This window comes from Plecotus auritus (genome assembly GCF_963455305.1).
Source record: "Plecotus auritus genome assembly, chromosome: 7".
Classification (NCBI taxonomy): Eukaryota; Metazoa; Chordata; class Mammalia; order Chiroptera; family Vespertilionidae; genus Plecotus; species Plecotus auritus.
In genome coordinates this window covers 147,716,372-147,733,690 of record NC_137774.1, presented here as the reverse complement: position 1 = coordinate 147,733,690, position 17,319 = coordinate 147,716,372, and the positions used below count along the sequence as shown (strand labels likewise).

The following is a 17,319-nucleotide window of genomic DNA, read 5'->3' as shown; positions in this document are numbered from 1 at the left end:
CTATATCTATATCTATATCTATCTATCTATCATCTATCTATCATCTATCTATCTATCTATCTATCTATCTATTATCTATCTATCTATCATCTATCTATCTATCTATCTATCATCTATCTATCTATCATCTATCTATCTATCTATCTATCTATCTATCTATCTATCTATCATCTATCTATCTATCTATCTATCATCTATCTATCTATCATCTATCTATCTATCTATCTATCATCTATCTATCATCTATCTATCTATCTATCTATCTATCTATCTATCTATCTATCTATGTATGTATATTGATTTCAGAGAGGAAGAGAGAGGGAGAGAGAGAGAGATAGAAACATCAATGATGAGAATCATTGATCAGATGCCTCCTGCACGCCCCCACTGGGGATTGAGCCCGCAACCCTTGTCCGGAATTGAACCCAGGCCCCTTCAGTCCACAGGCCGACGCTCTATCCACTGAGCCAAACCAGCCAGGGCTAGCACCATCATTCTTAAAATAAACCAGCCACCTGCCAGCCCCCAGGGACGGTATATTCATTCTGGCTAATCTTTTTGCTGGCTCCATTCCTAGGCAGTGGCTTCTCTAGGGCCATCACGAGTGGCCTTCAGTTCACACAAAGAACCCCCCTCTCCTGCACAGGGTGGCCAGAGGCCCACACCTGCATTCGCAGACCCCAGATACTGGACCCTCCTGTGGAAGTGGTGAGCTGGGTGCTGTTGCCATCACCTTGCCTGACAGATAAGGTAGTTAGGCACAGAAAGGTTACGTAATTCCCCAAAGGCAGCACAGCGAGTGATAGGGGCAGGATTTCCCCAGGACCTTGGACTGGTGCAGGCCCACCCACGGTGCTGCCTCTCCCAGAGAATGGCCATGGCCAGAGCAATCGAGGCCCAGGGCCCTGGCTGCGGCTGTGCAATCTTCGGCAAATCACTGAGGTTTTCCACTTCCTTGCCTTAAAATGGGATCCAGAGGTGTGGGCAGAGAGTGTCAGTTGGACCTGCTGTGTGGGGTTCCCAGGGGTATCAAATGAAACTTGGAATGGGGACATGTGTGGGGTAAGCAGCCGAGCTGTTGTTATTTTTCTGTGTAGCTAATACTTGATCTCTAAATAGGGAAGTTCAGAGACAGAACAATGAATATATTCATTTGCAGATGAGCGTGGATGGTTCCCATACTCAGTGGAGAACCCCAAGGCAGCCAGGGCTGCCTGAAAATAGTGGGCACAGGGTTTCTGCCACACCGTGGAGTGGTGTGTATTCTTTCTTGGTACATTTTCATAAACGCCAAAGGCTATGTTAACTAAAGGAGACCTTGGTCCCAACTCATATAGAAAAATCAGCAGAACTGATGAACTCCTATGGCAAAACCTGCCCAGGTCAATGCATGCAGGTCCTGAGTAGAGCATTATGCCTTCCGTACGATGTGAGAATTACTGAAATAAAACCACAGGCATTTTTATGTGAGGGAAACGGTGAGCATTATTAGGTTGGTGACATGTATCACCCTGGGCAGGTGAGCCAGCAGGGGAGAACCAGCCAGGGGGCTGATGACGGTGGCTGCAGGAGGACCCCATCCGTATCCAAGGAAAACACCTTTTTTTTTTTTACCAGCTGAGTCGGCAGATGCAAGTGAGATTGATTTTTGAAAATATTATTCCTGATATCTAAACTTGTGGCTACTGTTTCCTGGCAGCTTGGCTGTTCGGGCATCTTGGTCCTAGGACACCAGTGTCCACCCTGGGGTTTGGCCGAAGCGGGCAATGAAGCATGTTGGTAAGAAACACTTGAATTTACATATTATGTCCCTGAGGAGGGGGAGGGGCGGGAGAGTGGCGCTCACACCTTGCACACTCTCTCCTGGGCCACTAAACTGGTGACTCAGATCCTGCTGGCTTTCCATTTTTTCCTCAGAATTACACTCAATAAACACGGTGACTCTTGCTTCTGGAGAGAAGTCCTGGTTTATGTCCCCCACAATCACATCTCCTTAACAGCCCAATTGACCTCGGCCCAGCCTGTACTCTCACTGCCAGGCCCAGGGCGGGTGCTGGGGCCAGCCAGCAGTTCTGTCCTGTAAGATCTCAGGAGGGGTGAGTAAGGATGGGGCTGCAGGGACAAATCCAGTATGGAAGAAGTCCTCTCTGGCAGGGAGGGGATGGAGGCAAAAGGGAGCTGAAGCAGAAGGGCCCCCCTGGGCTCCAGGAGGAGCTGCTTGAACTGGGGGGCCCAGAGGGGCCACACCCCAATGCCAGTTGCGGAGAGGTGGCCGAGTGGTTCTCCGGGACCGCCTCTCGGGATGACAGGCTCAGTGTCCCTCTCCCTTCCCTCCTTGAGCGGGATGGACCTTGTCGTGGGAGAGTCCCAATCCAGATGCTGTCGGCTATCACCCACAGGGTCCCCAAAGAACCTGGGGACAGCACAGTCCACTACACACAGGGCAGGGCAAGGAAGGGAGTGAGGGGCTGCAAGGATGGGCTCTTGTGGACAGGCCACATCAGTCACGTGGCCTGGGGCAAAACCCACCATCTCTCCTTGCCTCAGTTTCCCCACCTACTAAAAGGGAGATGCTGTCCCTGGTTTTTCCCTCCTTCATTCCTGCTTTCACACTCATTTTACAGCTGGGGAGACTGAGGCACAGAAAGACTGAGTGTCCAACCAAGTTCCAAAACTCCCGATGAAGCCCCTGTGTCTGGTGAGCTTGGTGTGCAGTGAGCGCCCAGCAGGCCTCAGCGCCCCCACAGATAACTGGGAGCCCCGGTAAAACATACCATGTGGAGCAGATGCTGCACGGCACCTACCACAGGCCCGTGATGACACCCACGGCAAAAGGGTGGAGGCTCAGACTCATGGCCCTTGAAGACAAAAGCTGGTCTCAGTCACAGTGGCTCTGAGGCCCAGTCCTGGTGTCTTGGCTGGGAGCATGTGTCCTGGAGAGGCCCTGGTCAGGGTGCTATGAGAATTGAGGTGCAGAAATCATGTGTGGGGCTCCATGGGGTCCCAGGGCCACAAGGGGGGTGGAGCAGGGTGGGACAGGAGGCAGACGGGAGTGTCTGTGCACACAACACCCGCTGGGCCCCTCTGACCACGTGGTCTGAGCAGCATCGCCTCCTGCCTGCGCCTAGTTCAGAACAGTCTGGTGGGCACTGCACTACGAGAACAAGGCCTCACCTCATGCCCTGGAATCATACTCCCCAGAGGGTAGGCTCCTGCCAGGCCAAGGCTGGGTAGTCTGGGCACCGACTCAGGACCTCCCTCCCCTCTGCTCTGCCCCTGACCTCCAACCCTTCACTAAGGAGGCAGATGGCTGAACTGACCCCACCTCTCATGGCCTCTTGGCCTATAGTAATGTGCCAGGGGCTTCAGGGGCCAGGAGGCCTTTCTTGGGTCCTCTTCCTCCAGTGAGGACAGGCTCCTCAAGAGTCTTTACTTCTATTTTTAGTGATGTCACTCATGGAAGTCTGAACACACAGGTATGCTAGGGCAAGTCTGGGTCAACACAGGGTGGCCCCCTGGATGGGTGTGCTACACCTGTCAGCAGGACTGGGTTACAGAGACCAAGCCAGCGGGATCCTCCCCCACCCCCACTTCCACTCTGACCCCCTGCAGCACCTCACGGCCACCTCAGGCCTGCCCAGGGCCAGGAGCTTCTAAAGGGCCCAGGCACCTGGGAGATTCCAGGGAAAGCAGTGAAGGAACTGGGTGTGCCTGGGCTAGGGTCTTCCTCCTGCCAGGACACCCATGAGTCAGTCCCCTGCTTTGCCAGCTCCCACCTACAGGGCTGTACAGGACTGGGTGAAGGTCCTAGGGGACAGCACAGGCCCATTGCATTCCCCCGTATTCTCCCTGAGCAAGAGTGATTCTCTCTGCTCTAAAAGCACCAGCAGAAGAGTCAGGCCAGAGAGTAAAGGCAGGCGCATTCAGCCCCCATCCTAACCATCCTCAGAGTCAATGTGAGCAGGTCACCAGAGGCATTTTGTCCTCTCTCTCTGTGGCCCTCCCGACAAAGGCAGTCAGCTTTCCCAGCGGTGTGGAGGGAAGAGGCTGTGTGGGGTCAGGGGGGAGCAAGCCCGTGCAGGGACCTTGACTCTGTGCCCGGGACGCAGAGGTCCCCCCCCCCCCGCTCGCACCCCCCCCCCCCAAGTCATTCTGTGCCGGTCAGGTCTTGCATGAGCGACATTCCCATCTGAAAGGCTAATTTGTGCAAATGAGTGTTTTGCTCACCTCTACTTAGGAATTCCCGTCCCCACCACGCAAGCTGCAGACATTCCTCTCTCTGAAAACTTTCCACTGTCAGGTGAGCCCGGCTGGTCCCACTGGAGGGACCACATGCTTGTTGTCTGGGGAGCCGTGCTGCCACTTCCACTTCTAGCACTGTCTTCGGGTTCAGGCAACACTTCAGGAGGTGAGAGCCTTTGGCTCAGAGGTCTGGTCAGAGCTGTCCTGACCACAGAGCTCAGCAAAGCAAGGGAAGAGGGGGCTACACGTTCTCAGTCAGTGGTTTGGGGCCTCAGACACTGATCACTGATTTTACCTGAGTCCCACCAGAGCACCCGTGGGGGCCTGACTCTGCTGCTGGTGAGGATCCCCACAAACAAGACCCCAAAGTGGGGGCATATGGCATTCATGGTGTGCTTCCTAAAGGGGGAGGATCCCTCTGGTGACAGTGACAGGCCCCCAGAGACACTGTGGCAAACCAGCTGCCCCACCCGCTCACTTGCTGAGGACGGTGAGGCTCTCTGGGCCGCGCTAGTGGGTGACCAGGTTCTGATTTTGCCAGTGTGGTTCTTGGCAGTCCACGGCGGAATCAAAACAGATGGAGGTGAAAATGAAACTTGAAAGGGGTCCTGGGACACGCGGCAGCCCGACCTGCTCCTTTGCACACAGCCCCCACTTGAGCCATGGCAGAGGCAGTTAGGGTTCAGCCCTGCTCCGCACCAGCCTACCTCCTTGACCAAAGAGCCCACGTCTCCCAGGTCCTCCAGCAGCCCAAGGTGGGGATCCGGAGGAACGGGCTGTGACCCTTCCCTGCTGCAAGAACAAACGTCCCACCATGGCCTTCCCATCTCTGTGCCATCTCCTCAACACTTACTAAAGGGCCCAGGTACCTTTAGTAAGGGGATGATTGAACCCGACACTTACTTCGAGGCCTCCAATTCTCTGGAAATCCAGAGGCTGCCAACCAGACTTTGGCCTTTGCTTACACTTAATATAAATAAAAGGACAAATGCATAAAAAAGTTAATAGCCAATTTTCATAACACGTTAGTAGGAGTTCTACAGTTATTCCCAATCAACAAAACTGCCATTTCTTGGAGAAATTCCTCTGGATTCTTTTCAGAAGAAACGCTCTCAGGAGTGAATATGTAAACAAAACTTTATCCACTTCTGTGAACAGGGACCACAGCTGTGTCTCCCCCCACCTGGGAGGCCCAGGGAGTAGGCACAGGCTGGCACTCCTGGGTCATTCCCGGTGTCAAGACAGGGCCCCACCACGGTGCAGACAAGGCCTCTGGGTCCAGCTCAGAGTCCCGTTCACATCTGTGTACCACAGTGATGGCTACTTGGGGTAACTGAGCCTCTTTAATAAACAAGATCTCCCCCAAGGCAGGTGGGAGTCTGGGCCCAAGGTCTACAGAGCTTGTCTCCCACATCGGGTTCTGATAAGAAATGCCTGGTGGCTTCCAGGCTCTTCCAGCTCAAATGAAAACGAGGAGAGTGGAGGAACGGAGAACATCGGAGGAGGGGGAAGTTTCCCCATCTGGGGGGTGAGTTTGGATCAAGCGAACAATCACCTGATAACCGATTCCTTCCTTCTTCTATAATTCCGTGGTGACAGGCAGGAATTCCACCAGCAGATAGCAGAAGTGAGTCATCGCACACAGGCCCACCACTGCCTGCTCTGAGTGCAGGGCAGTGTTCTGAATGATAATTCCTTCCTAGTGGGCACAGCCTAGTGGTCCAGACTCTCAGACTACCAAGTGGGATAGGAACAAAGCGAGGGCTCCTCCTTGCAGTGGCAGGTGGGGCCAGCACTGGGCAACCCCCTCCTGAGTATCTGCTCCCAACTGCTTCACAGGACCCCGAATGATCCTAGGCATCTAAGTATCCAGTGGGCTCCAGAGTCCTCAGCCAGCAAGAAGCCTCGGGTCAGCTGAGAGGGCTTCTATGCTGTCTTTGTAGGTGAATGAATCCTCCCAAAGGGTGGGCTTTGCAGGACGGGGGGGGGGGGGGGGGGTGCGGAGAGGGCAAAAGCAAGTCTCCTGGAAAATGGGAAAAGCCACAGCTGAGCCAGATCGAAAAGCTCTGTCCAGCAAACCCAAATGTGTCCAGCTAGGAACACACTCTGGAGCCCCTGGGGGGCCTTTGGGCCTGGGAAGAAGCCGAGGAGGAGACCTGGATGACCACTCAAGTATGAGAAGCCTCTGGGACACCAACAGAAGCTGAATTCTGTATGAGCAGTGACTGGGAATGCAGCTGTGCAAAGCAGTTGGCAGGCTCAACCTGGGGGATGTGGGTGAGATCCCAGTTGTGGCGCTGCTTCCTGGATCTCTCCTCCTCTGCGTCTCCTGGTTCATAATTCTTTGGGCTGTCCTCCAACTTTTTTTTTTTTTAAATATATTTTATTGATTTTTATACAGAGAGGAAGGGAGAGGGATAGAGAGTTAGAAACATCGATGAGAGAGAAACATCGATCAGCTGCCTCCTGCACGCCCCCTACTGGGGATGTGCCCGCAACCAAGGTACATGCCCTTGACCGGAATCGAACCTGGGACCCTTGAGTCCGCAGGCCGACGCTCTATCCACTGAGCCAAACCGGTTTCGGCTCCTCCAACTTTTTTGATGCATGGGAAGCGAGGTTCCACTTCCCTTGCATTGACTGAAGGCTTGTCTGTGCTACACACAGAACCTGGCAACCCAAGCCAAGCTAGCTGAAGGGAAGTGACTATAACAAGAGAGCTTAGGGAAATTAACCAGGCCCAATGGAAGAAGAAAACATTCGAAGACAGACATGCAGAGCAAATTCACTTTTCTTTGAGCTGAGTCTGAATTAGTGATGGACAGATGGAGCTGAGTCTAATGAAGTAATGGACAAAAAGGAGCTGAGTTTTTCACTAAGTGATGGGACAAACGAAGGTGAATCTGATTGAGTAATGAACCAAAAGGAGCTGAGCATGAGTGAATGATGGACAAGACAGAGCAGAGTTTCAGTAAGTGATGGAGCGAACGAAACTGAGCCTGAATCAGTGATGACCCAAAAGGAACTGCGCGTGAGTGAGTGATGAAACAGACAGTCCAAGTTAGTGATGGACCAAATGGAGTTAAGTCTGAGTGAGTAATGGACAAGATGAAGCTGAGACTGAGTGAGTGATGGACAATACAGAGCTAAGACTGAGTGAGTGATGGACAAGACGGAGATGAAACTGAGTGAGTGATGGACAATATGGAGATGAAACTGAGTGAGTGATGGACAATACGGAGCTGAGACTGAGTGAGTTATGGACAAGACGGAGCTGAGACTGAGTGAGTGATGGACAATACGGAGCTGAGACTGAGTGAGTGATGGACAAGACGGAGCTGAGAATGAGTGAGTGATGGACAAGATAAAGCTGAGTCTGAGTGAGTGATGGACAAGACGGAGCTGAGTCTCTGGCAGAGAAATGTTAGTGATAAATGTCTGCCGCTCATGTAAAGAGCAAGAGGTTAACAGCAAGATCCAGATCTTAAGTATACAGATCAACCATTTCCGTGTTATTAGTTAAGAATAGATGCATGAAGATAAATCTTGTCAGGCTTGATGAGAAAACAAAAAATGCACCGGTAGGCTGCAAGCAAAAGAATGGGAAATGAGACACCAAACGAAAGAAAACTGTGTGGCTACAAGAATGTCACAGTACACGTTAGGCAAGAAGTATTAGGAAGAAATAGAGGGACATTCCATGATGACAAGGAACCAATTCAATCTGAAAACATAGCAACCCTATCTCTTAGCTTAAATTATCGAAAGCAGAAGTCAATAGAACTAAAATGACAGACAAAGCCACCATTATAAGTTACTAGAGGCCCGGTGCACAAAATTCGTGCACTGGGGGGGGGGGGTGTGTGTCCCTCAACCCACCCTGCACCCTCTCCAATCTGGGACCCCTTGGGGGATGTCTGACTGCTAGTTTAGGCCCAATCCCCAACCTGCAGTTGGACATCTCTCTCACAATCCAGAATGCTGGCTCCTAACTGCTCACCTGCCTGCTTGCCTGATTGCCCCTAACCACCTCTGCCTGCCAGCCTGATCACCTTCTAACTGTTCCCCTGCTGGCCCGATCTCCCCCAACTGCCCTCCCCTGCTGGCCTGGTCACCGCCAACTGCCCTCCTCTGCCAGCCTGATTGCCCCAACTGCCCTCCCCTGCCAGCCTGATGGCCCCCAACTGCCCTCCCCTGCTGGAGCACCCACTGTGGCTGTATTTGGCAACAGGGAGGTAATTAAGGGTAAGTAAGGTTCATAAGGTTGGGGCCTTAATCCAATAGGGTCTGTGCCCTTTCAAGAAGTGGAAGAGACATCTCCCTCCCTCTCTCTCTCCTCATGTCTGCACCCCAGGAAAGGCCACATGAGGACACAGTGGTTGTCACCAAGGCAGGAAGAGACTCTAACTAAGACAATATGTGTACAAGCAAACCCACAGGTGATCCTCACCCCGGGGAGGGTGGGGGAGGGAAGCTCTGCAATGCTGCTCAGGCCTGCCTGATGGCAGTGCTGAGCGGGTAGTTATCAGATCATCACACACCTGCCTGGCCCTGAGGACACCTCCCAACACACACGCACACCCAGGCCTCTGGCTACTTTTGGCCAGATGGCCATTTGGATTGTGCACAGCACAACTCTGGGGCGCCATTCATAACGTTAGCCCTGTAGTGGTGGGGTGCTGCAGCACTGCTTAAAACCACAGCCCACCCACCATGTGGCCCCAGTCCTTGTTGCGGGGGGGGCACTATGGAGAAGTGGGTCAGTGGGTGGGTGGTATATCAGGAGGAATGGAGCAGTACACACTCCCCACTCCCCTAAACTGACTTCTGCTTGTAAGGGAGGCTGATATTCTCACCACTGTACCATGCCCTGGAGCCTTCCAGCAACCTAAAGTGCAAATGCATTCATCCTCTACTTGCCCATAGATCCTGCAAACAGCCTGCTTCTCACCCGAGCTTGCACCACACTCCCACCATGCCTTGCAGGGCCTTGCTTCCTTTCAACTCTCCCTTGTCCTTGGACAGCCTGTGGCCACCTCTGCGGCACACTGTCTGATGGCCAACAACCGGCCTCAGCCTTCACTTTGAATCCTCAAGTCTGCACACTAACACTCTGCTCCTCTGCCCTTTGAACTGCCTCCTGGGTCTCAGCAGCAGCCGCTTCCAGGAGAAGTGCCCTGAACTCTTAGGACAGGCTCTGGTAAAAACCCCCAAGGGTGGCATGACCGGAGGGTCACTGGGCATCATAGTACATGCCGTTCTGGTGGGCATTTGGCCTTTCTGTGGAATGCAAGGGCACCATCTTCAAAGAGGATGGTTTTGTAAAGGCTTTATTTACCCCAGAACCATGAGAAAGGAACAAGGAGGGTGTCTGGGTTGCAGGTAATCTAATCATGTCCAACTGGCTCTACCTCTGGGACAGAAGGCCAAGAATAGAGCAGGGGACAGAAGCAGGTACAGCAGCATGAATAGGCTTGAGCTGGGAGCAACCACCATCCACCATGGCCCACCAAGCTCGGCCACCCTGGCAGCTCCCAGTCACATACTCCCACAGACCCTTAGTCCAGCCTCCACCCCTTGCTCACTACAACCCTGAGGCTGGCCTTCCTCCCCCACCAAGAATCTCTGGGCTACCACAGAGGCCCTTACAGCTGGCAAGTCCCCCCAGGACCCCCAGTGGAGACTGATGCCCTCCGCAGCATCCTCCAAGTGGTCACCCAGCTTCACTTGCCATTTAGCACCCAGCCACCCAGACAAGTGAGCGTGATTTGAATTAATTCTCTCTCCGCTACATGACAGATGGCCACCTCTCATAAGAAACTAGGGAGAAAATCCAAGGAATAAAGTCATCCAGCTTAGCACTGCCCTCCCCACCTTCTGAGACTCCAACATATTCTCAGATATTAGAAGATATGTGTCCACCTGCATCCTTCTAACCAGCGTCTCCTGAGTGCTCCTCTGTGCCAGGCACCGTTTCAGGCACTGGGGATGCAGCCATGAGTCTGGTGGGCTTTGTGCAGCCCCTCACTCAGGGAACAGATGTTCCCATGGGGAGGGCAAACAGGCAACGGGAAAACAGAGCAAACAGCATGTCAAAGCCTGGAAGGCATGGAGGAACATGAGGAGGGGAGCTGAGAGGTCAGAGGATGCAACAAAGAGGTGACATTGGAGCAAAGGCCTTATGGAGCCAAGGGAGCCTGGAAGTAGAGGTCCCCAGAAAGCAGGTGCACCTGGCAGAGGGAGGCTCAGAGGAGGTCAGGGAGAGAGGCCTGAGTCTTGAGAGTTCCTCTGCGTTGGAGGGGCCAATAGGAGGGCCAGACCAGGCAGATGAAGGGGGAGCCTTTGCAGCAGTGGGTGGCGGCCAGAGGTGATGAGCAGTAGCTGGTTTGCATTTGCAAGTAGAACAGAAAACCTGTTCTGGAAACAGCGGGAGCTGAAGGAGAAGTCAGGTATGCCTCCTAGGTTTGGGGCTGAACAGAAGACAGGGCTGCACCTGCTGAGGCTGCAGGGTGGGTTTAGGGAGGAAATGTGAGGTGCGCTTGCATCGTGGAGACTGAGATGTCCACTTAAGCCATCTGCAGGTGCAGTGCAGGCTGAAGGGACTTGAGGGCAGAGTCCCCACCCTCGCAACCACCATGTCAATTTGAAGCCCACCCTGAGGTAAAAGGGGCATTTCAGGTGCAATACTAGAAATCTGAGCAGTGCCCTTGGGCTCTGAGGTGGGGGAAGGGGGAGCAAGGTAGAGGTCCCTCAGAGAAGGTACAGGGGCCATACTTGGAGAAGGGCAGCGACTTGGATTCTGCATCACCCTGGTTTCTGACAAGTTGTTGGATCCTGTGATGAAATGCTGTGGAAGACAGTACGAGGCTGGCAGCCTGGCCCCCTTTCTGGGTCCTTGTGCCTCTGTTGGGGTCTGCACAGCCCCAGATCTTGCGTTTGTGGAGAAGGAGGAGCTTGGGGGCAGTGTTCCCATGGGCGGCCCCTGGCAACTCCGGAGCTGAGCGAATGCCACCATGGGGCGCTTGAGGCACCAAGCGCCCACCACCTGACAGCCAAGCCCTGAAGGACCCCCAGCCCTCGGCGCTGCGCTCCGTCCCCAAGGGAGAAGGTCCTCCATCGCCCTGCGACCGCATAGACCTTCTGGCCTGCGCCCTGCAGCCCAGGGCTCCAGGAGAGGGCGGGAGTGGGTTGAGGACGTGGGAAGGTGAGGCCAAGGGGCCGGTCAGGCCCGGGGTGGGCGTGCCGAGAACGCGCGACGGTGTCTGCGCTCGCGTGTGCGCAGCGGGGGCGGGAAGGCCCCGCCCCGGGGCGGGAGGGGGCCGCTGGATTAAAGGCCACCCGGGCGGGCGGGGACCGGACAACAGCCCGCACCCAGAGCGCTCTCGGCTCTGCGCTGCCCAACGCGCGTCCAGCCGGCTGGCGCGTCCAGCGGCCCCCCGCGCAGCGCGTCCTGCAGAGCGCAGCCGGACTTACACGACATGAGCGTCCGGACTGGACACTGAGCGGTGGGGGCGATGTCGCAGCGCGGGGCACTAGGGCCCCGTTGGGGGCTTCTGCTGGCGTTCTTGCTGGCGCTGGGCGAGCTGCCGCAGGTGGGGGGCGTCGAGGAGGAGCCTGGCAGCGAGCACCAAGAAAGCGAGGGCTTCCAGGTGGTCACCTTCAAATGGCACCACGTCCAGGACCCATACATCATCGCGCTCTGGATCCTCGTGGCCAGCGTGGCCAAGATTGGTAAGCGACCCCGGACTCGGAGGGCCTCGGGGTTCTGGCCCCGCCGCGACTTTCCCTCTACCGACCCCGCCTGCGCTCCAGCGGGCAGAATTAGGCGCCCACCTTCCTCCGGGTATGTGCCGGCTCCACGGTCTTCCCTGTGGAACGGGCGCATTCAGTGTCAGTTGCCCCGCGGTCCGGTCCGAGAGCACCGCTCCCAGCCCCGGGGAATCAGCCCTTGAGTCAGGCAGGGCAAGGCTCAGGGGCCGCGAGCCTGGACGGGCCCGGAGCGGCGGTGCTGGTCCCCGAGAGTCACCCGATCTTGCAGGGCAGGTGCCGGTGGAGAAGCCCGCGCACTCCGGATACCTGGTCCTGTGTTTGGGCTCCAGTCTGCCCATCCAGGCCTGCGGTACAGCGCGTCTCTCCTGGCGCTCCTGCGCCGGGTTTTCTGTCTGTCGGGCTTGTGGGGGGCTTTTTAATGCCCTGAAAAGGGGAATGCCCTTGTTGTCAAGCACCGAAGTGATACTTTGTTCCCAGAGCAGAAGGGGAACGGTGCCGCTCATAATTAAACCCAGTAAAATCCTGCTTATAGGAGCGATTTTCCCATTGAGTGTGTTTCTCTTTTTAAAATACCTTCCTGTCAGATTTCTTTTCTTCTAACTTGCTCCAATGAGCCAGCAAAGTGGGATTGCCATAACTCCACAGCAAGGTGATGGGAAGGTCATCTTTCCTAAGGGCTTAGGAGGACTGAACTTTCTAAGTGCTAGTGAACACCAGGGAGGGTCTTAGTTGAGGTGTTGGAGGTGTAATAGCATTTGTAACAAACTAGGGGGAGCCTGAGGGAGGGCCCACTGAGCGCAAGGTCTGAAGACACCCCCTCCCCACCCCCCCATCCTTGCCCCCAAGAAGCTGTAGGTGGCAGGAACAGATCACCAATGGTTTTGGAATGGGGAAGGGCAAGGGAAGAAGAAGAGGAGTCCTTCTGGGGCCTTGGAAGGCACTGACGTGCTCAGCATGCTGGGAAAGACAGGTTTGGGGCAAGACCTTAGAGGGCTTTGGACCTGGGGTTTGGGGGTACCTGGCAGAGGCTGGCTGCAGCTTGTTTTTCCTTCACTTCCTGCTTATGCCAATGGCCTCCCTTGAAGTCCCTCTCTTTTCTGCTTTGTCTTTCTCAGGAGCTCGCTCTGCCTCCTCCCTCCTTTGTCCTGGCATCAGTGCAGCCCCTTGGCCCCACCTGCCTGGTCACCTTGCTTACTTCGTCCCCCACTGGAAAGCCATGTGGTCTCATAAGCTGTGTCTCTGCCAGATGTCTCTGCCAGGGGGAGACCACTGACACTAGCCATGTCCAATGTGACATTTACTGGGCAAGTCCAACCTCAGTGTCTGGGCGTACCCTGCCCGGACGCTCACACTGCTCACCTAAGAACTGACCTGTTTCTGGGGCACACTTGTAGTGTGTGTGGGGGGGGGGGCGGGGAGTGGCGTCTCTTCCTCTGCCACCTTCTTTACTCTATGAAACCATAATAAGGATGATGACATGTGCAGGGTGGGCCCAAGACACGCTGGGAGGTGCAGCACCTCTGTTGTGTAATCAAGCATGCATTTTCTGTCTAGCCCCGGTGGCGGCACAGGTGTGGAGCCTGGCATATGAAAGTCCAGTGCCAGCCATCAGGGCACCAGCTGTTCAGCCTTGAGTGGGTGTGGGGACCCTGGGAGGGCGGCACTGACCCAAGTGTTTGCCTGGCCCAGATTTTGTTACTTACCCAGGAAGAGCCATGGCCTGCAGGTCTCCGAGCACTTGAACTGTCCGAAGAGGGCCTTCTCCAGGGGGGGCCGCCCGCTCCAGCAGCTCCAGCGCCGTCTCATGGGCAGGGCAGAACGTGTTTCCCTCCTGGCACTCACCATTTAAAAAGTCTCACCTCAACAGCACCACACCCTGCAGGTTGTAATCCTGGGAGGCTGGAGGCAGGGGCTCTCAGGACAACATAAAGAGGATCCCAGGAAGAAGACCCCTGGAGTGCCCTCTGACCCGGGGTCAGGCCTTGCCCCATCCCTGCCTACATATTCTTCTGAATTTGGAGGCTCCCACTATGATGGCACTACACACACTCCGTTTCCCCATCTTTAAAGGAAGCTGGGACTGCACCCATGCCCAGCCCTCTCCCAGCCTTGCTCCCTCCCTGTCCTTCCTTGTGGCCTCTCCCCATTAATCCTGTACCCTGGAATCCCCTGCACTGACCCTGCCCAGTTCCCCAAGGCCATCTTCATGACCCCACCTCTTTCCCCTGCCCTCTGAAGTCCCCCACCCCTTACTGCCTTGTCCTGTCCCCATTATCTGAGGCTGCTCCTTCTTCATCAACCTTGGGGCCCTGCCTCTGGGTCTGGACCTAAGTCCTCCCCCGACCCTAGGTCCATTCTCCCTTCACTGCCCCATACCCAGCACCTCCAGGTACTGTCTTCCAGGGGCCTCCATCTCCAGCCCAGGTTACCTGAAAGTGCGGCTGGTCATCAGGCATCTCTGCACAGACATCTCCCCACACCTCAGATGAACCCCCACTCCCCCCACTTCTCAGCTCTCCAGGCTCAAAACCAAGGTCTAGCAAACAATCTGGACCCACCACTCACACTTAGCCACACAAACCAGGAGCCAGTTACCTCATCTCAGTGGTCCCCACTCACTCCAGACCAGACCCACCAAGCTGCGCTCCACGCCCTCCAAGGCTTGGATCTCACCCCCCACAATCCACTGTGCTCTCTGCAGTGAAAATCAGAGCTCTGACCTAGTTTCTGCTGGACTAAGCCAGGGACTTCCCACTGCCCAGCCCACCTCCCTGCTCAGCCCTCTGCATTCAGGTGCCCACCCCTACCCCACTGCCTACCCCTAAGAACTCTGGACTTACACTTGAGGTCCTGACTCAGGGACCAGACCCCCTCAGACGTCTCCCTCCCTGCAAAGCCAACCCTAATGCCTATTGCTCAAACCCCTAAATACTAATCACGCCCACACCTTCCCCTGACTGGGCCCGGAGGCCTCGTGGCCGTGGGTCCAACCCGTGCACTGATGAGGGACGTGCTTGGATCACAGTGTACTTCCTCCTGCCCCACAGTCCAGGGTTCACACTTGTTAAGCTACTTGGCCCCTTTCATCATTTAAAATGGTCAGGGATCATCCAGACTATTTGAGTTTCAAATTACAGGAACAGAAGAGCTGGATTGATACTGATTTCCAAACACCTTGTGTTGGAGAGGTCAGATTTCTTCCAGCCATTAGTAACCTTGTTGGGGAAAGAAGGTGAGGGGGACCCGGAGACACAGGCAGTAACTCCTGCATAAGCTTCACGGCAGCTTCTCTGCTCAGCAGCTGGGGACCGAGAGCTGTGGAGAGCAGGGTCACAGCACTATCTTGGTGGCCCGGGACTGGGTTCTGCCACTTTGCAAGGTGAGGAACAGGTATGGCTCTTGTACCTACAGATGTCCAAGACCCCGAGTCTGCAAGCTCCCCACATGTATACATCTGGGCCTGTTACTGCATCTTTAGGAAATTCAGAGGAGAAGGAGGCCACTGAGGCCAGGGAGCCATCCACAGCTCAGGGACGGGTAGAAAATGAGGGTGAGGATCCTTATGCAGTGGGTGGTGTCTGCCCTTGGTGGAGGGGAGGGGGGCTTTCTCTGGAACAGCCAGTAGCCCCGGACATGAGCTCCTCTGGGGGGTCCTGAGTCTGCAGCCGCTCATACCAGGGCCACTTTGGACCTTGCACCAGGCCAGGCTTTCTCTCCCTAATAGGTTCTCAGTTCTCAGGCCTCCCCTGGCTGTGTGACTTCTGTCTAGACGCCCTGCCTAATGGTGGATTTCTCTGCGGTATAGCTGTCGGGCACTGGGTGTCTGCCCTGAACTATGCTCCAGGCTGTGTGGGAAGCTCTGGGGTGGTGTTTAACTCCTGGGTTAATTACACCTGCTCTGGTTTTAGACGAGGAGCCCCTGACTCCTATCCCACTCTCTGCTGTGGGCTCCTGGGCACCTTCCACCATGCTCTCCTCTCTGCACCCCCTGAATTTCCCTTGCTGGCCTGGAGGGAACGCATGAGAGGATCTGGAGGACAAGGATGGCCTAGAAGGGCAGAGTAACCAACAGGAGTCCCCAGTGGAACCTATCCTTCCAAGAGTAGACAGTCAGTGGGCCCTAGTGGACCCCAGTCCTCACAGGACAGATGGAGTCAATGGGAGTGAAGACCCATTATCCAAGGCCTGGAGTCTCTACTGGAGGGAAGGTGCCATGGTGAAGGTGTAAAGTCTCCCTTTCCAGGAACTGCCCACGGGAGAATTAGCCCCTGGCTATAAAACAATCCATGGGCATTCGGAGCTAAGGTATTTTGTTGGAATAATCTGAGGAAGGGGGCAAAGGTCAGGCAGTACGATAGCACACAGTCCTGCCTGCTCCAGAAGGGACTCCCCAGGGAGCCTTCCACCCGGGCCAGCTTCCCAAAACAGTCCAGAAAGAATCACTACCAGTTCCCAGGACTCCAGGCTCTTCTTCGGAGTCTGGCCTGAGTCAGCCTTGGTACGCATGCACAGGCTCTGTGAAGGCAGGAGTTTGGTGAAACTTAGCTCTGGGCTCTCTGATCTGGCCCTTAACCACCCTCACACTTTATTTCTTCACAGACATGTTCAGCCCACCTCACCCCCAGTTCTGCCCCCCAGCTCTGGCCCAGTAGGACAGGTGGGATTTCCTTCCACATGCACCAGGCCCTTCCCCATGCGCTCCCCAAGAGCCAGGGAGTGTTTAAAGTAGGGGTTCCCATCCACACATCTTCTCCCCATTTTCTCTCCTCTCCCTTTTGGCAGCGAGTTTTACCAGGAGCTGTGCACCTGAAGCGGGTGGGGGAGCTCAGTGTCTGATGAAGGAGGCGAGCCAACATCAGGGCTGGCCAAGGTTAGGGCTGGCCAAGGTCAGGGCCAGTCTCCTCAGCTCCTCTACCTGCCCTACACTGGCAGGTGCTCTGAGTTTCTCTCAGAGAAGGGGCTTCCCTGGCTCTGTCCCTGCTGGGGAGCTAGGACAGGCCTGCTCCCAGAGCATGGTATCCATGGCTCTGAGTCTAACAGCTGGCAGCTCTCTGGTGTTGGGTCTTAGACACCAAGCTTTGGGGTGCTGAGTATTGGGATGCTGGATCTCAAGTACCAGGTATTAGGGTACCAGGCCTCAGGGGCCATGTCTTGGGGTGCTAGGTATTGGGGACATCTGTGCAGAGCCTGCTTCCCCACCCTTAGCACTGGAGCCTAGAGTGGGTGATTTCCTGCTTGAGCCATGCTGGACACAGTGAGGTCTCTGCCCCTTGCATCCAGAAAAGTTTCAAGGCAGCTGAGTGGTTT

At 55.2% G+C, this 17,319-nt stretch overlaps 1 protein-coding gene across 2 annotated transcripts in view; it reads left to right on the top strand.

Annotated features, from left to right (window-relative positions):
* Window positions 1-11,756: 11,756 nt before the first annotated feature.
* SLC9A3 (solute carrier family 9 member A3) overlaps window positions 11,757-17,319 on the top strand; it is a gene marked incomplete at its 5' end in the record, with an annotated part of 47,212 nt that continues 41,649 nt past the window's right edge. For both annotated transcript variants that reach the window (XM_080681446.1, XM_080681447.1), the window contains one exon: window positions 11,757-11,973. In XM_080681446.1, coding sequence (XP_080537572.1) covers window positions 11,757-11,973 — 217 coding nt within the window. The remainder of the gene's footprint in view (window positions 11,974-17,319) is intronic.